This window comes from Schistocerca americana, chromosome 2 (genome assembly GCF_021461395.2).
Source record: "Schistocerca americana isolate TAMUIC-IGC-003095 chromosome 2, iqSchAmer2.1, whole genome shotgun sequence".
NCBI classification, from domain to species: Eukaryota; Metazoa; Arthropoda; class Insecta; order Orthoptera; family Acrididae; genus Schistocerca; species Schistocerca americana.
Genome location: NC_060120.1, coordinates 871,782,947 through 871,804,425, shown reverse-complemented (window position 1 = coordinate 871,804,425; position 21,479 = coordinate 871,782,947). Strand labels below are relative to the sequence as shown.

Genomic DNA, 21,479 nt, shown 5'->3' with positions numbered 1-21,479 from the left:
TCTACATTATATATCCTCTCTACTTCGACCATCATCAGTTATTTTGCTCCCCAAACAGCAGAACTCGTTTACTACTTTAAGTGTCTCATTTCCCAATCTAATTCCCTCAGCATCACCAGACTTAATTCGACTACATTCCATTATCTTGTTTTGCTTTTTTTGATGTTCATCTTATACCCTCCTTTCAAGACACTGTCCATTCCGCTCAACTGCTCTTCCAAGTCCTTTGCTGTCTGTGACAGAATTACAATGTCATCAGCAAACCTCAACGTTTTTATTTCTTCTCCATGGATTTTAATACCTACTCCGAACTTTTCTTTTGTTTCCTTTACTGCTTGCTCAATATACAGATTGAATAGCATCGGGGAGAGGCTACAACCCTGTCTCACTCCCTTCCCAACCACTGATTCTCTTTCATGTCCCTCAATTCTTATAACTGCCATCTGCTTTCTGCACAAATTGTAAATAGCCTTTCACTTCCTGTATTTGACCCCTGCCACCTTCAGAATTTGAAAGAGAGTATTCCAGTTAACATTGTCAAAAGCTTTCTCTAAGTCTACAAATGCTAGAAATGTAGGTTTGCCTTTCCTTAATCTTTCTTCTAAGATAAGTTGCAGGGTCAGTATTGCCTCACGTGTTCCAACATTTCTACGGAATCCAAACTGATCTTCCCAGAGGTCGGCTTCTACCAGTTTTTCCATTCGTCTGTAAAGAATTCGCTTTAGTATTTTGCAGCTGTGACTTATTGTTAAACTGATAGTTCTGTAACTTTCACATCTGTCAACACCTGCTTTCTTTGGGATTGGAATTATATTCTTCTTGAAGTCTGAGGGCATTTCGCCTGTCTCATTCATCTTGTTCACCAGATGGTGGAGTTTTGTCAGGACTGGCTCTCCCAGGGCCGTCAGTAGTTCCAATGGAATGTTGTCTACTCCCGGGGCCTTGTTTCGACTCAGGTCTTTCAGTGCTCTGTCAGACTCTTCACGCAGTATCATATCTCCCATTTCATCTTCATCTACATCCTCTTCCATTTCCATAATATTGTCCTCAAGTACATCGCCCTTGTATAGACCCTCTATATACTCCTTCCACCTTTCTGCTTTCCCTATATACTCCTTCCACCTTTCTGCTTTCCCTTCTTTGCTTAGAACTGGGTTTTCATCTGAGCTCTTGATATTCATAAAAGTGGCTCTCTTTTCTCCAAAGGTCTCTTTAATTTTCCTGTAGGCAGTATCTATCTTACCCCTAGTGAGATAAGCCTCTACATCCTTACATTTGTCCTCTAGCCATCCCTGCTTAGCCATTTTGCACTTCCTGTTGATCTCATTTTTGAGACTTCGTATTCCTTTTTGCCTGCTTCATTTACTGCATCTTTATATTTTCTCCTTTCATCAATTAAATTCAATATTTCTTCTGTTACCCAAGGATTTCTACTAGCCCTCATCTTTTTACCTACTTGATCCTCTGCTGCCTTCACTATTTCATCCCTCAAAGCTACCCATTCTTCTTCTACTGTATTTCTTTCCCCCTTTCCTGTCAATTGTTCCCTTATGCTCTCCCTGAAACTCTGTACAACCTCTGGTTCTTTCATTTTATCCAGGTCCCGTCTCCTTAAATTCCCACCTTTTTGCAGTTTCTTCAGTTTTAACCTACAGTTCATAACCAATAGATTGTGGTCAGAGCCCACATCTGCCCCTGGAAATGTCTTACAATTTAAGCAGCTCACTGTTAATCTTCTGGAAAAATCCACTCCATTCTTCATCATGGACTTCCGTGTGACCCTCAGCAAAAGCCCTGCACCATTTACGGACGTGCTGAATGGACATGCACTCTTCACCATAAACCTCAGTCAGTTGCTGATGGATCTCCACGGGTGGTAACTTCCTTGCATGGAGAAACCGGATTACTGCTCGAACTTCGCACTTGGTGGGAGCGGCGACCAACACTTCCCTCTCTGATGGTTGCCAAGCCAACACTAAGTTATGTAGCGAATCACGGACGGGTGGGCTTAAGAATGGGGGAAGCACTGTGCATGGCACTGTTTTGGATTTAGCCTAGCACCTTCCCTCAAGGCTGTAGCTCACTGGGAACCTTACTTTTGGCACAACCCCCACAGACTTTCTCAGGATAGTTTACGTCTATCTTGAAGAGTCTTCCAATTCGGTGCCTTCAGTATCTCTGGGACACTCTCCCACGGATTAAACAAACCTGTGACCATTTGTGCTGCCATTCTCTGTATGCATTCGATAACCCCTGTTAGGCCTATCTGGTATGGGTCCCACACACTTGAGCAATATTCTAGAACTGGTCGCACGAGTGATTTGTAAGCAATGTCTGATTGTACTCTGCAGTATTCTACCACTAAACCAAAGTCTACCAGCGACATGCTTTACCCCCATCTGAGCCTATATGATCATTCCTTTCCATATACCTAAAAGTCTTACACCCAGGTATTCATATGAGATGGCCAACTCCAACATTCACTTACTGATATTATGGTCATAGAATACTACAATTTTTTTTCATTTTGTAGAGTGCATTACATTTTTGAACATTTAAAGCAACTTGCCAATCTCTGCACCACTTTTTAATCATATCAAGGTCTGACTGAATAACTATGCAGCTTCTTTCAGATAGTACTTCATTACAGACAACTGCATCATCAGCAAAAAGCCTGATTTTACTATTAATTTTGTCTGCTAGATCATTAATATACAACATGAACAGCATGGGTTCCAACAAATTTCCTTGGGGCACACCTGAAGTTACATCTACATCTGATGATGATTCTCCATCCAAGATAACATGTTGCATCCTCCCTACAAAAATGTCCTCAATCCAGTCACAAATTCCACTCTATACGCCATATGATCATACTTTTGACAATAAGCGTAGGGGTGGTAGTGAGTCAAATGCTTTTTGAAAGTCAGAAACTACAGCGTCTACACAATTGCCTTGATCCAAAGCTTTCAGTACGTCATGTGAGAAAAGTGTGAATTGTCACACAAGATCAATATTTTCGGAATTCCTGCTGGTTGGCATGGAGGAGACCATTCTGTTCAAGATACATCATTATTTCAGCTTAGAATATGTTCTAAGATTCTACAACAAACCAATGTCAAGGATATTGGATGGTAGTTTTGTGGGCCACTTCTACTACCCTTCATGTAGACAGGTGCCTCTTTCGAAAAACTGGGCACAGTTTTTTTGTTCGAGGGATGTATGACAGATTTTAGTCAGATGAGGGGCTAGCTCAGCTGCAAATTCAGTATTGAATCTGCCAGGGATTACATTGGGGCCCGGAGCCTTTTTCAGTTTTAACCAACTCAGCTGTTCTCAACACCACTGACACTAATACATATTTCATTCATCTTTACAGTGGCACGAGAATTAAACTGGAGTAATTTTCCTGATTTTTCCTTTGTAAAGGAACATTTAAGAACTTCGGTTTTTACTTTGCTACTTTCAGTTTCAGTTCTAGTCTCATTCACTAGAGACTGGGCACTATTATCACTTAGTACAAACACAGTCTGAAGTATGAGGGTGGTTTGAAAAGATCTTGGAACGGAATACAAAAAAAGTACTTACGTCCGTGAAACATTTTTTATTTTTCAATGTAGCCTCCTTATAGATTAATGCACTTGGTCCAACAATGTTCCAGTGCCTTGATCCCATCTCAAAATGAGTTTCCTCCAGGCCTGCAAAACAGTTGTCAACTCCAGCTATCAATTCTTCATTTGAAGTGAATCTTTGTCCACCACGAAAAATTTTCAGATTTGGGAAGAGATGGAAGTCTGACGGACCCATATCAGGTGAATAAGGCAGTGTGGCAACAATTCATACCTTAGTTCATGTAATTTTGCCATGGCGTCGGCACGTGTGCAGGTGCGCATCAAGAGTCATGGCACCCATCTTGCAGATAATTTTTTCATTTCTAATTCTTCCATTAAATGTGATACACCCTTTCAGATGACATCTGTCAAGCATGAGCAATTTTTCTCACTTTCAATCAGTGATCCTCCATGACCATTTTGTGCAATTTTGCAATGATTTATGGGGTAGACACATCTAGGCCGACCACTGCACGGATCATCATCTAAGCTCTCCCAACCAAATTTAAATTCATTTGTCCACTTGGCAACAGTTGAATACAAAGGAGCATTGTTCCCCAGTGTATTCTGGAAATCGGCGTGAATGTTCTTTGCTTTCGCACCTTTCTTTACAAAGTACTTAAACACTGCTCGAATCTCGATTTTTTCAATCTATGCAAGTCACTGCACGGGAACAACAGCAGAGCCATGTCACTGCCATAGCTCTCTCCCAACAGCACTGATGTGGCACTCGTTTACAGGCAACAGTCCAATGAATATCATGTGAACAACTCGTTGCACTAGCCTTATAAAAACTGGTTAATCTGTCTGTTGCAAATACAATACTTGTGGTGATTCCGAGAACTTTTCAAACCACCCTCGAAACATTCAAAATTTTCATTAAACTAAGATGTGTTGTTATGAACCATAGTATGGTTTCAATTATTAGCAGGCATTTGACATTTAAGGTTGAAACATGTGGTGACGCCACAACAAGTAATGCTCACAGGGCTCTGCCACAATGCTGCACTTTTCATGGGAATAAAAAAAATCCCTTTAAGTATATACCTCCTACAAACATCAAATAAAATATCTGATATTCATATGATGTAGGAATCTCTGTGTATCTAGAAAACTACTGAGATCAATCCAATTCTTTTGGTAATGTCTCTTTCCAATTTTGTCTATCACATTATGTTTGATATGTAAATTATTCGTGAAACAACATTTATTCTTGCAATTTTTGTCAATACTTAATAATTATGAAGTTTAAATTTTCTATTTTCTTCAGAAATCACATAAAAAACCTGAAATTTATGTATGGTATAGCCCTTCATCGTGCTTTCCCTATGCCCACCTTTGAACTACTTTTGTAGCACATCGTAAGGGATGTGAAAATAAATGTTACAGCAATCTTCTCCTGCAATGGCTCTCTGTGAACTGGCAGGCACAATGATTTGCATAATTGAAGAGGCAACACAGTGGGAGCAGTTGATGCTGGCTCCCATTGGTGTATTGCTGGAGGAAGCAGCTACTTTAAATCGGACTACAGTTACATAGGATAAATTTATGCAGTTGACACAGGAGGAGCTAAACAGTACTGGCCCATGATTCTGCTAATTTAAGTCTTGCTTGTAGTAGATTTTTCTCATAAACTGTTGTTCTGTAACTAATGAGATATTTAATATTACGTTAGAGAAGAATAAAATTTACATTTGGTTGCAATAACATGACAAACATAACTTCTTAATACACAAAAAGTAATTGCAGTTAAAATAGCCACTTTGGAAAACAAACTTGGGCAATCCTTTTTAGGTTTTCTTCTTTCCATAATGTAACAGCAGCCTTATAAAAACTGGTTAATCTGTCTGTGGCCAATACAATACAGTAGAACAGGAGTCACTAGCGATGTTTCACTCAGTATGATCCTGTGCCATGATCGTTTGGGGCAATGCAACTACAGTAAAAAAAGCTGTTACTCTACATAAGTGTGCTCTAAGAATACTGTCTAAAGTTGACAACCGAACATCATGTAGAGGCTTCCTGCAGCTGCCACAGCTTTGGAGGCACAAGCCATGACAATATGTGGTGTGCCCAAGTGACAGCACTCTGACATTCCTTTACTCACATATACTTAGGTTACTGATAGCCACTTGATGGCAGTTCAGGTCCGGGCTTCAGAGTGACTGTCAGCCACCCTTGAGCCTACTCTTCGGACCACAACACCTGCCGCTACCACTACCCATCAGACGGTGCCGTCTCACGCCTTCACCGCGATCACAGCCACTGGAAGTCTATCAGCCACTCTGGAAGACCCCATTCCACTGGACCTCCACTTGGACTGCCCACCAGCTCATGGCCTTGTGGGACGATGTTGCTACACATTCACAGCAGCTCCCGGATCATCACCACTACTGACAGCTGTGGATGTTGTCATGGTAAGCACTTGCTATGCATCATCGCTGACGGAAATTTCAGTAGTCCTCATGTATGAACCTTCAGTCTCTAAAGTTGTACTGAGTTAGTTCATGGTCAATAAACAAACATTTGTTATTCCAATGTGCATATTAATCACTACCTGGGTACAACACCTGGTCAGAGATACTTCAAAGGACAACAAGGATAATGTTTTGTGTTACGGTGCTCTTCACTTGTCTGTCATACGTGTTAACAGGTGGTGATGCTGATGATGATGATGGTTTCATGCCACACGTGTGGTTTCTCGGTACAGTACCCGCTCAAAATTTGCTCGCTCCAGTGCCAGCTCTTGGTTTCGTCTTGACCGTCTCCCCACCACCAAACCATGCTCAATGTTGTCCTTCTTTGTGTGTGTTTCAGTGTTTCCTGATGTGTCTTCATTCATTTTTGCTGGAGCAGTGTTTCATCCTTTTTTCAGTTGTTCAGTTCTGTTCGTGTGTTAACTCACCTTGGTGGGGCAACATAGTCATTTTAGTGTGTTGCACCACTCTGTATTCAGATCCTACTAAAATGCACTGTTTCTGTGATGTATGAAGGGGTGGCCCCTGCACATTTCATTCACCGCACTTACATGTATGTCGTGCAGGCCTCACCTTGTAGGTAATTTGGAATACAAGAGGCACCAAGGTACTGTGTAGTCATGACACCAGCATCTGCCACAATGTTCCGGAGCATCAGCATTGCCAGTACATGACATGAAAATCACAGTCGACAGTGCTGCAGTCATGGGCACTAACTTATATCCACATGGACGTATTTGTTCTCAGGCAGGTACTTAAGTCTGCGCTCTACCCCTGGAGAAGCAGTTACATTCGAAGCTCAAGGCAACCAATCGCCACCTGGAGGCTCCACTACGGACCACACATGCTGCTGCCATCCCCACTGCTCACCGAGGTGCCAAGTCACACTTGTTGTGAGCCATATTCGATACCGCACTTTTGCCAGGTGCTCAGAGGGCCCCGCTTTACAGTATTAATTGTGACTGCTCACAACTCGCTGCCTCATGTGACTGAGTCATTACTAATAGCACTTGCTGCTCGTCTGGAGGCTGCCTACAAGCTCATCAGTTTGTGGAACTGTGCCATTATTAATCTTCCCTGCTCCTGCAGACACTGCTGTTCTCAAGATGTGTATACATTATTCCTCAGTAAGAGGGTAGCACATTGTCAATGAGGAAAAAAAAAGGTTTCATGTAGTTTTCTAGTGCTTTTCTCTCATATGCAGTACCTCACTTGCGGCAGGGTGTAAGGTTTTGTGAGATGTTTCAGAGCTCTTCTCTAGCCCACTGTACTTCATTGGCAACAAGCCTATTTTGCTCACTTGTTAGAAGTGTGTTTTCATGTCTTCTTGTCTCTTCGCGTCAGCCATATGCTTCATTGACAATGAGGTAAAAGGTTTCACGTTTCTGTATTCTTCACATGTGTTTTAGTACTACTTGCTGTGTATTAGTTTTGTTTTGCTATAGTATGTAGGCAGTGGTGTCGCATTCAATGATTTTTATAACCAAGCCAGGTTTCTCATCTATGCATGCTCGTGAACCAAGTTTCTTAGTAATTGCCTTTTCTGCAGAGTTCAGGTAGTTTGTTCATATGTTTTATGAGTGTGAATTCTGTTAGTTGATGCTGTTGGTGTAAGGTTGTCCCCCCCCCCCCCCCCCCCCCTCCACATAAGGTTTGAGTGCCATTTTTCCTTTATCATGGATGTCAAAGTGTCAGAGCTGTCTTTATCTTAAGTCACTCAGTTACAGGAGCAGTAAATTCATAGGCAGGACGTAACTTAGCTCACTCAGGCTTTTGCTTCTATAGCTGTGTCTCAGCATGCTGTTCCTGCACTTGCACCGCCTTTTCATGTGGACTTGGACCTCTACCGTCAACAGTTGGAGTTACACTTCGTAGCCTACATAACACAACACACACAACATAGTGCTCATTTTACTGCCAATGTGGGTGCAGAAATTTTCTGTGCACAATGCATTTTTCCCAGGCTCTTGTCTGGATAACATAAGAGTTTGGGTTGTTAGTTAAACAATTATATGTGCATTTTTGTTGTGAAATTTGCCTTTGGCCGAGCAGTGCTTGTGATACGGTCTTGGTTAATGATGGGCTCTTACCCACAATCTTTGAGTGATCCTGTTCATGTCTGGATAGGACGACCAGAAGTTTAGTTTTGTGTGTGGCAAGCTGGACCACCTTCAGTCAGATCGTGTGCACTATTGTTTTACTGGGTGGCCCTCGGTTCTATGGTGGCAGTCCCACCACCCTCAGGCCAGCCCTTGCCAGTAATGCCACTGGATGCTAACTTGCTGACTCTCTCGTCACTGGCGTCAGCCCTGTCAGTACCAGCCCTCTCAGAGCCAGCCCTTACATCAGCATCAGCGTTATGGCCAGTCCTCTTCTCTTCGTCACTCCTACTGGTGCCACCCCTCTTAACGCCAGATCACCTGTTGTTGTCCTGCCAGTTGGCGATGACATCAGCCCTATGTCTGCACATCACCAGCTCTGTATGTGTTGCATTGGGCTCACTTTCTTGTGTTGCTTAGTAGTTTAGTTCAGCGTATTCATGTATCTGGTGCTGAGTTTTTTTATGCAACGTTTGTGCGCTTTTTCTAGTCTTGTGTATCAGATGTCATGGGTCCGACATGACATGCTCAGCACTCTTGTTCACTGTATCTTGCATTCGTGTTTAAATATTCATGTCATGCCTGGGGTTCTGTTTGTGCATGATGTTCTGGTTACGTTCAATGCTTGTGGAACACAATGTTTTGTTAAAATCTTTAGTTACATGTTGATAATTTTCAACACTCGTTTACACAATGGCTGATGTACTGTTGTTTTGTTGCAGCTGCTCGAACAGTCAGTGCTCCCAATCCAAAACCTCTGTCCTATCCAAAGGCCTCACCTTCAGCCCCACTCCCAGTTTCAACCAAACAGCCCTCGTCAAAGATTTACTGTCCTACACTCATACTCTCTGCTGGAAATATCACTTTGCCACGAAGAAAAATAATCCTAATCCTACTCCTAATGATCCAACTCCCCAAGACACTATCCAAATTGAACCCTGCCTGGAACAGTTCCGTTCTCCACCACAGCGGGACCCACCTCCTCTTCCTCAAAATCACCCCCTCCAAACCTTCCAGGAATTTCTGACTTCCAGCCTTGCCTCTCAATCCTTCTTAAAAAACCTTAATCCTACTCCCAACATCACCACTGCTGAAGCCCAAGCTATCTGTGATCTGAAGGCTGACCGTTCCATCGTCATTCTTCCGGCGGACAAGGGTTCCACGACAGTGGTACTTTATCATCGGGAGTGTGTGGCTGAGGGCTTTCAGACAACACCACATACAAAGTTTGCCACGGTAATCCCATTCCTGATGTCCAGGTGGAGCTTCAAGGAATCCTCAGAACCTTACGCCCCCTACAAAACTTTTCACCTGACTCCATTAACCTCCTGACGCCACCGACACCCCGCACCCCTACCTTCTACCTTCTTCCTAAAATTCACAAACCCAATCATCCCAGCCGCCCCATTGTAGCTGGTTACCAAGCCCCCACAGAACGTACCTCTGCCTACGTAGATCAACACCTTCAACCCATTACATGGGGTCTCCCATCCTTCATCAAAGACACCAACCACTTTCTCGAACGCCTAGAATCCTTACCCAGTCTGTTACCCCCGGAAACAATCCTTGTAACCATTGATGCCATTTCCTTATACAAAAATATTCGGCACGTCCAGGGCCTCGCTGCGATGGAGCACTTCCTTTCACACCGATCACCTGCCACCCTACCTAAAACTTCTTTCCTCATTACCTTAGCCAGCTTTACCCTCACCCACAACTTCTTCGCTTTTGAAGGCCAGACATACCAACAATTAAAGGGAACAGCCAAGGGTACCAGGATGGCCCCCTCGTACGCCAACCTATTTATGGGTCGTTTAGAGGAAGCCTTCTTGATTACCAAGGCCTGCAAACCCAAAGTTTGGTATACATTTATTGATGACATCTTCATGATCTGGACTCCAACCTCAACTCCTTTGGTTCCATCAGATTCACCTGGTCCTACTCTAAATCCCATGCCACTTTCCTTGACGTTGACCACCTTCTGTCCAATGGCCAGCTTCACACGTCCGTCCACATCAAACCCACCAACAAGCAACAGTACCTCCATTACGACAGCTGCCACCCATTCCACATCAACGGTCCCTTCCCTACAGCCTAGGTCTTCGTGGCAAACGAATCTGCTCCAGTCCGGAATCCCTGAACCATTACACCAACAACCTGAAAACAGCTTTCACATCCCGCAACTACCCTCCCGACCTAGTACAGAAGCAAATAACCAGAGCCACTTCCTCATCCCTTCAAACCCAGAATCTCCCACAGAAAAACCCCAAAAGTGCCCCACTTGTGACAGGATACTTTCCGAGACTGGGTCAGACTCTGAATGTGGCTCTCCAGCAGGGATACGACTTCCTCAAATCCTGCCCTGAAATGAGATCCATCCTTCATGAAATCCTCCCCACTCCACCAAGAGTGTCTTCCCGCCATCCACCTAACCTTCGTAACCTCTTAGTTCATCCCTATGAAATCCCCAAACCACCTTCCCTACCCTCTGGCTCCTACCCTTGTAACCGCCCCCGGTGTAAAACCTGTCCCGTGCACCCTCCCACCAACACCTACTCCAGTCCTGTAACCCGGAAGGTGTACACGATCAAAGGCAGAGCCACGTGTGAAAGCACCCACGTGATTTACCAACTGACCTGCCTACACTGTAAAGCTTTCTATGTGGGAATAACCAGCAACAAACTGTCCATTCGCATGAATGGACACAGGCAGACAGTGTTTGTTGGTAATGAGGATCACCCTGTGGCTAAACATGCCTTGGTGCATGGCCAGCACATCTTGGCACAGTGTTACACCGTCCGGGTTATCTGGATACTTCCCACTAACACCAACCTATCAGAACTCCAGAGAAGGGGACTTGCTCTTCAGTATATCCTCTCTTCTCATTATCCGCAAGGCCTCAACCTCCGCTAATTTCAAGTTGCCGCCGCTCATACCTCACCTGTCTTTGAGCAACATCTTTGCCTCTTTACTTCCGCCTCGACTGACATCTCTGCCCAAACTCTTTGCCTTTACAAATGTCTGCTTGTGTCTGTGTATGTGCGGATGGATATGTGTGTGTGTGCGCACGAGTGTATACCTGTCCTTTTTTCCCCCCTAAGGTAAGTCTTTCCGCTCCCGGGATTGGAATGACTCCTTACCCTCTCCCTTAAAACCCACATCCTCTCGTCTTTCCCTCTCCTTCCCTCTTTCCTGATGAAGCAACCGTTTGTTGTGAAAGCTTGAATTTTGTGTGTATGTTTGTGTGTCTCTCGACCTGCCAGCGCTTTTGTTTGGTAAGTCTCATCATCTTTGTTTTTAGATATATTTTTCCCATGTGGAATGTTTCCCTCTATTAATTCATATATATATATAAAACAAAGATGAGGTGACTTACCGAACAAAAACGCTGGCAGGTCGATAGACACACAAACAAACACAAACATACACACAAAATTCAAGCTTTCGCAACAAACTGTTGCCTCATCAGGAAAGAGGGAAGGAGAGGGGAAGACGAAAGGAAGTGGGTTTTAAGGGAGAGGGTAAGGAGTCATTCCAATCCCGGGAGCGGAAAGACTTACCTTAGGGGGAAAAAAGGACAGGTATACACTCGCACACACGCACATATCCATCCACACCAGTATGTGTGGATGGATATGTGCGAGTGTATACCTGTCCTTTTTTCCCCCTAAGGTAAGTCTTTCCGCTCCCGGGATTGGAAGGACTCCTTACCCTCTCCCTTAAAACCCACTTCCTTTCGTCTTCCCCTCTCCTTCCCTCTTTCCTGATGAGGCAACAGTTTGTTGCGAAAGCTTGAATTTTGTGTGTATGTTTGTGTTTGTGTGTGTCTATCGACCTGCCAGCGTTTTTGTTCGGTAAGTCACCTCATCTTTGTTTTTATATATAATTTTTCCCACGCGGAATGTTTCCTTCCATTATATATATATATATGTGGAATTTTTTTAAATGTAGCTACTATTTTACAATTTTTATTGCCTTTTAACACTGTGTATTGAAGAAATGTAGTTTTACCCTTGCATAAATGTTGTTCTTGATCCAGTTGGTTTTATTTATATTCCTTGTAGCTAGCGTAACTGAGCACTGGGCAGGTTACATGAAAACAGTAGAATAAATTGGGTGGAAAACTACCATCAGCAAGAAACTTGTAAAATTCGTTAATTGTATCTCACAGTTTTGGGTCATACAAATACTATAATGACTGGTTTCGACTCCTTAGTAAGTCAGAGGTTTTGAATCTGTTACACAGTAACTTAGAAACTGAACAGGCTGAGAGAGGCCTTTCTTGGATTCTTTTAGTTATCGTGTTACTATGTAACAGATTCAAAACATTTTATGCCAACTTACCACGAAGAAGAACCAGTCTACTATTGCATGATATGTTGCTGAGAAATACAATAAAATGATTTTGTTACAGAATGGTCACTACGTTCCACTTAACCAATATGCCTAGCCCGTATATAATATTTGTTATGCAAGCTTGTGGCTAAATGCTGATCTACCTTTCTAAATGTGTAGACTTTGCATTTCTTTTATAATATCCTAATCAAACTTCACAGGTATCTGCACACCCTCTCTACGTTTAATCAATGAAAAACGACTATCTAGCTCTTAACCTATAAATCTGTTACTTACATAATAATCAGCAAAGGAACCATAAAGTGTTGAAAGATCGAAGAAAAGCCTCTGATTCACAAGAGCTCTCTTCTTAGCATCCTTGGGATACAGGGCATCATCTTTGGCATACTGGTCCACTAAGTAAGCAGCTATAGCACGGCTATTTAAAATGATAATTCATCAGAAACATTTCTTTCATATAAAAATCAATGCAAGTTAGAAAAGAAAATTACTTTTTTAAGGAAACAGGGATTTCAAAGAAATTTACTACCTCACACTTGTTTTTGTTAATGTCATTAGTTTCTTATACATGCACACTATACCAAAATGTCGTGTACACCTTGACTGTGTCACGAGTATTAATTCAACAGCATAATATACTAAATAAATCTGATGCCATTCTTTGGAAAGTGACTATATTGTCTACACAGCCTTCAAGAGCTGTATGACATTCCCATATACGAGGTCTGTTCAAAAAATTTTAGAACTATGTCCACAATTTTTTTTTATGCTTATCTTTTACTCATTGTGCATGGTCTCCTTAAAAATACTCTGCTCCGCAATTGAAACACTGCTTCCAGTGCTGTTTCCACTTCTGGAAGCAGTCTTGGTACGTCTCTTGCTGGACTGCACTAAGTGCCATCCTCGAATTTTCTTTTATCTCGGCTATAATTGCAAATTGTGGTGTGCGTACTGTAAGACTTTCAGTACACACACCATCAGATTATTTGACTTGTCGCTCTAACGAAGTAGGCGAGTGTCAGCAATATGTCTCGTGGTCTTAACATGGCGTGTTTATCTTCTGCTGTTAGGTCAAACGATAGAAATGCCACTTGCACGCTTAGGGTAGCAGATTGACGGTGACCAACTTTAAACAGAACTTGATCGATTTTCACATACATTTATTAAAATAATAACTAGCATAAAAATTACTTAACTTGGTTCTGGATGCTATTTACAATTGACAATCTGAAGTTCCTTTGGTATTGTTACGTTAATCTTATTCTCACATATATCTCTGATACTTGACAGAAGTGTCTATACATTTATCTTCATGGCTAGGTACAGGAATATGGTAATCTTATTAGGTGCAGACTGAATCTTGACTATAGACTGGTACAGACAAATGTGGAACTCGTACAGACTGGTACAGACTAATGCAGACTGGTGCAGACTGGTGCAGACAAATGCAGACTGGTCATCGGAGGTCTGTACACTCGTTATAATACCTCGCACGTTCATGTATCACTGCGCGAGTGTGAACCGCGAGGAGAAAAGGTTCTACGTTAGCAGCAATCTCATTGGCTGCGTTACATATTAATACGCGGATCGGCGGAAGCAGAATTTGGTCTGTCTCTATTGCAGCGCCATCTCGTAGTGCGGAGACGGCCGAGCGCTGCGCCTGCACTGTTGTGCTTAACGGGGCGCGCTCTAGTGGGAAAGTTGTGTACACGCTGACTACGCGGAACTATGTACACAACACAAATCTTTGTCCTTTCAATGGGGTTCTCAACTTTACAAATAAAAAAAAACCTCCGCAGGGGTCAGATCTGGAGGTACAGATGATGAGACAGCACAGAGATTTCATTTTTTGTACAATAATACTAACAGGGCTGAACGTGCAGGTGCATTATCACTATGCAAGTCGTGAATTATCTCGCAACATTTCAGACTGTTTCCTTCTCATATTTCCTCGCAGATGATGCAACACGTCCCGATATTACCATAGATTAACAGTTTGTCCCTGTGAGACGAATACATGATGAAATAATCCTTCAAAGTCAAAGAAAACCATCAGCTTGACTTTGACCCGATCTGACAAGCTTCTTTTAGTATCATAGAATCTTTCCTGACCCATTGTGAAGGTTGAACCTTGGTCTCAACGTCATAACTGTAGACCCCCCATCTCATCACCAGTTAAGATTCTCTTAAGGAACATGTTCTCAGTTGCGTGATCCAAAAGCTCTACACAGATCGCGAGGAGAAGGTGTTTCTGGTCTTGAGTCTTGATTCATGAACCGTGGGACAAACTTGGTGGCAACACGATGCACTCCAAGACGCTGTGTCAGGATTCCATGAAATGATCTAACTGGAGTGTTACATTCTTCTACAATCTCTCTGACAGTCAGTCTCCAATTGGCATGCACAATTTCATTAACATTCCTGATATTGTCAGTAAATAAATGGCATCTTAAACAAGGGTCATCTAACTTCTGTCTCGTCATTTTCAAATCATATGAACCATTCATAACACTGAGTATTGCTTAAGCACTTGTCACCATAGATATCCTGCATCTTTTGGTGTGTCTCTAAAGGTTTTCTTGAGATCCATGCAAAATTTAATGCAGGTGCATAGCTCCTCTAACCACGCCATCTCGAAATTTGCAAACTGTGTGAATGTTCTGCTCAATACAGCACTGGATAATAACTAACAGACATAGAACAATGAAACTTCTGGCAGTCACATTAAACACAGGGACACCAACCATATTTCACTCCAACACACAACTGGCATGAAATTACGAATGTTCTGAAATTTTTTGGACAGACCTCTTACACACAACAATGCATCATACTAACATAATTTTGGGAAAAAATCTCTCTCTCTGTTTCTCTTCCACCCAAGTTTTTTGAAAATTTGCAATAAAACATTGGTTTAAAGTTGATTAATACTGTACTTTCATCTGCAACTCAGAAATGAAATGGGTAAATTCTCCAAGCTATACCAATTTTCCAGAGAATTATTCTCTAAGCATCTGCATTTTGCTGTTGTCGCTGTGGGAGTTAACACAATGTCTTTTATGCGTAAAAATATGAGCTGCTACTGTGTGCACTCTAGTGCTTCACATGTTTTCCCTTTGTGCCCAGCCTGGTGCTCTTTAAGGGCCACTGAGATAGGGGGCTGGGCAATAACAAGTGTTGTCAAGAATCAAAATTCAAAGCTGCCATAGTGTTTGTAGTCCTTTTGCATTATTAAACATCATACCCCAGTTATTTATTCATCTCAGTCATCCATTAATAGACGTAAATTAAGTAAAGTTTGTTTATAGTGAAAGTTCATAACAAACTGTTTAATTACAGTACACAAATTGTAAACTAAAATCTACTACAGATCCATCTTTATATTTCTTTAATTAAATGATAAAAAATTTTGTGTGTCTTCCGAGAGCAAAACTGTAAACTCATCCTTCCCTTGTGAGCTAAACTAGTGCAAAATTCTGCATACACCAATCCAACCAACACCTAATGCAGTCGTTTCACAAGCACTAGTATGACAACTAACCAGATGGTACCTGTGTGATGCCCACCACAAAATTGTGGATAACTACAAGCTCTACTACTGTGCTGAACAATTTGTATGCAAAAACAAAGACTTCAACAACTTCTTCATTATCTCAGTCATTTGTATTCTCTCTGGGAGGGAAAGGCAACCCAAAAATAAGCTCCTTTCTTGTAATTCATTTCTCTATTCCTCCAATTGTCCCCATCTTGATTTTCCCCACAACCTCCCTTTCCTTCAATTGAAATTGAGGTATCCAGATACTTCCCACTAACAGCGACCTGTCAGAACTCTGGAGATGGGAACTTGCCCTTCAGTATATCCTCTCTTCTCGTTACCCGCCAGGCCTCAACCTCCGCTAATTTCAAGTTTCCGCCACTCATACCTCACCTGTCATTCAACAACATCTTTGCCTCTTTACTTCCACCTCGACTGACATCTCTCCCAAACTCTTTGCCTTTACAAATGTCTGCTTGTGTCTGTGTATGTGTGGATGGATATGTGTGTGTGTGTGTGTGTGTGCGCGCCAGTGTATACCACCCCTTTTTTCCCCCTAAGGTAAGTCTTTCCGCTCCAGGGATTGGAATGACTCCTTACCCTCTCCCTTAAAACCCACATCCTTTCGTCTTTCCCTCTCCTTTCCTCTTTCCTGATGAAGCAGCCATTGGTTGCGAAAGCTAGAATTTTGTGTGTATGTTTGTTTGTGTGTCTATCAACCTGCCAGCACTTTCGTTTGGTAAGTCACATCTTCTTTGTTTTTGATATATTTTTCCCATGTGGAATGTTTCCCTCTATTTTATATATATATATATATATATATATATATATATATATATATATATATATTTTAATTCTGCTGAGAGCCATCTCCCCCCCCCCCCCCTCTTTTCCTTCCTGATACTTCCTCTCCTTTATAATTTTCCCTAACCACAATTCTTTCATCTCCAACAAAACTTGTCTGCAGGAACAACCATGTATAGCCAATATAGTGTGTGTGTGTGTGTGTGTGTGTGTGTGTGTGTGTGTGTGTGTGTGTCACATGGCGTCCTCTTCAAGGACTTTTGTAATTGTGCACAAACAAAACACTACATCTACTCTTGATGGTCCTTGTGGTTAATAATAAGAATATATTCTTTAAAAAATGATACATACAAGAATGTGGGATCTTTTGTGAAATGAAGCACACACATTATTTGAACTTGATTAAATGCTAGAACATTATTAGAACAGTTCTCACCTCTCCCAAAGATAAAAACCATTGTCATCTATTGTAGGAATAGTATGTTCGGGATTCATTTTCAGAAACTCAGGCTTCAGATGTTCTTTAGCATCAAGGTCTACAAACTTGGTGTTAAGTTTCACACCAATGGCAGCAGCTACCATCTTAACTGTTCTGCAGGGTGGACTCCCTGGTTCACCATAAAAGTCAAGAGTTGGTTGGTTGGTTGTTTCGGGGAAGGAGACCAGACAGCGAGGTCATCGGTCTCATCGGATTAGGGAAGGACGGGGAAGGAAGTCGGCCGTGCCCTTTGAAAGGAACCATCCCGGCATTTGCCTGGAGCGATTGAGGGAAATCACGGAAAACCTAAATCAGGATGGCCGGACGCGGGATTGAACCGTCGTCCTCCCGAATGCGAGTCCAGTGTCTAACCACTGCGCCACCTCGCTCGGTAAAGTCAAGAGTTGCCATTGCAAAACTGCTGAAAGAAATTGTTTCTTAGTAAGTTACTACATGCTGAATAATATCAATGCACAAAAATGTGTCGAAAGTGTAACATGTGGTATTCACATGTGATCATCATGTCAACATGCTCAGGTGGTAGCTGAATAGGTGTGTAAATGGACACAGAAAATAGTTTGTCTTTATCTCATGATACTCGGTTCAATTTGAAACAAAAGAAAAGGGAAAAAAATGAACAGTTGGGACCAGAAATGCACATTACAGGTTATACACTAAATGAAACATATTAAGTAAAAGTCCTTGGAGTGAATAAAAAGTTAAATTAGAGTCAACAAATTGAAAAATTCATGAAGCTCAGTTTGGCACATTTTGCACGACCAAATCCATCTTACTGTATTGTCTTGAAGAAATGACAAACTTTATTCTGAATATTTTTATTACCTATCGTTCTAAAGAATTATCTTCTACAGAAATATGGCTAAGTATGAAATATATTGTAGTTATTGTATCTGTTGATCTACAGATTACTGCGCCACTCCCAGTTCCCATAGCCACCTTATCAGCAAACGAAACTCCACAAGCAAGCAAATGATTATCAATATCAGGATTTCCAGCAGCATGCTACATATACAGCAGATCTTTACCACAAAAATGAGCCCACCTACTGAGTGCACAGAATAATACAGGGCCAATGCTGTTACCACCTTGGCAAGTAAAATTAGTCATATACCACAATCTCACGGGAAATTTCAAAAGAACAAATCACTAGGTTTTGAGACTGAGAACCTGGAGTGATTCCCACGACTGTACATTTGCACTGGAGGATGCAGTAATTACTTCCATAAATTTTATGTTGCCACACAATTACCATTAAATACTGATTTGGTCCCCCAAAGATGACACAGAAGGCCTGACCTTCAGCACTAAAATAGAGCAGTCTTATATTTACAATGTCTACCGTGTCTTGTTCTTATGCTGCCTCTTAAGAAATTATGCTTTTATGGCATGCTGTTCTGCTTTATAATAATGAAAACTGATGATCTTTGAAAGAGCTTTGGGACTAAAGGACACCAGTCACTGAAAAGCAGATGCATTGAGTCACTGACTGGCATGCACACAAAATAAGACGACTTGCTGGGTTGCAGAGTAACCCTTTTCAGCTATTGTAAAATACACATAGAAAGTACACAAACAAACAAAAATGGTGCCAACTGGACATACAATGTCAGTGCCTCATTTCTGCAGGTGAACTGATGTAGGGTGGACAGGGGTGAGGTGAGGGTTGTGTCGGGTGGGGTGGTTGGGTGGGTAGAGGGACAGAGAGTTGGGAGGCAAGGAGAGGGGTTAGGATGGTTGGCTAGCGATTCAGAGGGAGGCAGCTGGTTTGCGGGCTAGTAATGTGGGAGGGAGGGGTGGCAGCTGCACAAGTTGGACACTTCTGTTGAAGCTGGTGGAGAGCACTGCTTGCTGAAGGTGACATGGGGACATGACTGGGAGGAGCCAACAGGACAAAGGGAGGAGAAACTGTTGGGTGTAACATGTGGGGATAGCGGATTACCAGAGATTGAGGCCAGGATGACTACGGAAGCAAACGATGTGTTGTGTGTGTAACTTCCAACTGTGTAGCTTAGAGACGCTGGTGATGGTGGGAAAGGCCCAGATGGCCCGGGCTGTGAAGGAGAAACTGAAACTGAGCTTGTTGCATTCAGCTGCATGTTGTGCCACTGTGTGGTCAACTTTGTTCTTGCACTGGACTCGCATTTGGGAGGACGACGGTTCAATCCCGCGTCCGGCCATCCTGATTTGGGTTTTCCGTGATTTCCCTAAATTGCTCCAGGTAAATGCCAGGATGGTTCCTTTGAAAGGGCACGGCCGACTTCCTTCCCTAATCCGATGAGACCGATGACCTTGCTGTTTGGTCTCTTCCCCCAAACAACCCAACCCCAACCCTTTGTTCTTGAGAATAGTTTGGTAGTGGCCATTCAGCCTGGTGGACAGATGACTGGTAATCATACCTACATAAAAAACTGTGCAGTGTTTAGAGTAGAGTTGGTCTATGACATGGCTGCTCTCAGCGATGGCCCAGCCTCTGGTGGGGTAGGGTAAGCTTGTGACAGGACTGAAGTAGAAAGTTCTGGGTGTGTGGTTTGGGCAGGTCTTAAACCTTCTACAGGTCTGTGATCCTTGAAGCAGGTTGAAAGTAGGAGTGGCATAGTGGTGGACTAAGATGATTTGTAGGTTGGGTGGGTGACTGAACACCAGTTTGGAAAAGTTGGGAAGGATCTCGAGCAGGGTTTCCCTCATTTCAGGGAACAATGGGAGATAATCAAAACCCTATGATTCAGTTGTTCCAGTGCAAGGTGATATTCTACATCTACATCTACATCTACATTGATACTCCGCAAGCCACCCAACGGTGTGTGGCGGAGGGCACCTTACGTGCCACTGTCATTACCTCCCTTTCCTGTTCCAGTCGCGTATGGTTCGCGGGAAGAACGACTGTCTGAAAGCCTCCGTGCGCGCTCTAATCTCTCTAATTTTACATTCGTGATCTCCTCGGGAAGTATAAGTAGGGGGAAGCAATATATTCGATACCTCATCCAGAAACGCATCCTCTCGAAACCTGGCGAGCAAGCTACACCGCGATGCAGAGCGCCTCTCTTGCAGAGTCTGCCACTTGAGTTCATTAAACATCTCCGTAACGCTATCACGGTTACCAAATAACCCAGTGACGAAACGCTCACTGGGGAGAGTTCCTTCGTAGGTGATTCTTGAGGGTGGTGGGAGGATTGAGGGTGTGTGAGGATATAGCAAGGGAAATCTGTTGGTGGACTAGGTTTGGGTGGCAGGAGGTAATGCGCCTGTCACCCCTCCCTCTTGCATTCTTAGCTGGCAAACCAGCTGCATCCCTCTGAGCATCTCACCAGCCACCCCTTTCCCAGAATGTTTCCTCCATCACAACCAGTATGAATTTGAAAAACATTGTTTTTTTAAAATCCAAAATGTGCTTCTCTCATTGACATCCTAAAATCCATGGATCAAGGCAATTAAGTAGACAAAATAATTCTTGACTTATGAAAAGAATTTGACTCACCATCAGCACTGCACCAATACTTATTAACAATGGTACCATCATACATGATATTGAAAAAACTTTGTGACTGGATTGACATTTCTTGATAGGGAGGATGTAGCATGTCATCTTGAATGGAGTCATCCAGAGATTTATAAACACCTTTAGGCATGCCCCAGAGAATTGAATTGGCTCCCTTGCTGTATATTAAGACAATCTGGTACACAATATTAATAGTAACCTCTGTTTTTTTTATTATACAGTTACTGTAATGAAGTACTGTCTAAAAAACACAGCACAAACACTCAGTCAGGCAATGATAAGATTTTGAAGCAGTGCAAGGATGAAGCAACATACTTTAAATGTTCAGAAATTTCATAAACTGCAAACATGTAGTATTCTCTGGCTACAATAAAATGAGTCACAATTGGAATCAGTCAACTCACAAATACCAGGTGTAACAATTCATATAGTTATGAAATCGAATGATCACATTGACTTAGCCATACGTAAAGCAAGTGGCAGACAACTTCATTGGCAGGATATTGGGAAAATGCAATTAGTCTACAAAAGGGTTCTCTTACAAAACCCATTCTAGAATATTGTTAAAGTATGTCAGATCCCCCATGAACCATTGACCTTGC

General features: G+C 42.5%; 1 protein-coding gene across 3 annotated transcripts in view; it reads right to left on the bottom strand.

Moving 5' to 3' along the window:
- The window catches only part of LOC124596047 (glutathione S-transferase 1-1-like), a 56,101-nt gene that overhangs the window by 18,122 nt on the left and 16,500 nt on the right, over positions 1–21,479 (bottom strand). For 2 of the 3 annotated variants that reach the window (XM_047135019.1, XM_047135020.1), the window contains exons 2-4: positions 17,768–17,778; positions 17,319–17,517; positions 12,820–12,961 (exon numbers count right to left, since the gene is read on the bottom strand). In XM_047135019.1, coding sequence (XP_046990975.1) covers positions 12,820–12,961; positions 17,319–17,517; positions 17,768–17,771 — 345 coding nt within the window. In that variant the 5' untranslated portion in view covers positions 17,772–17,778. Of the gene's footprint in view, positions 1–12,819; positions 12,962–17,318; positions 17,518–17,767; positions 17,782–21,479 lie in introns of all 3 variants that reach the window. The other variant, XM_047135018.1, reaches the window with a different exon arrangement.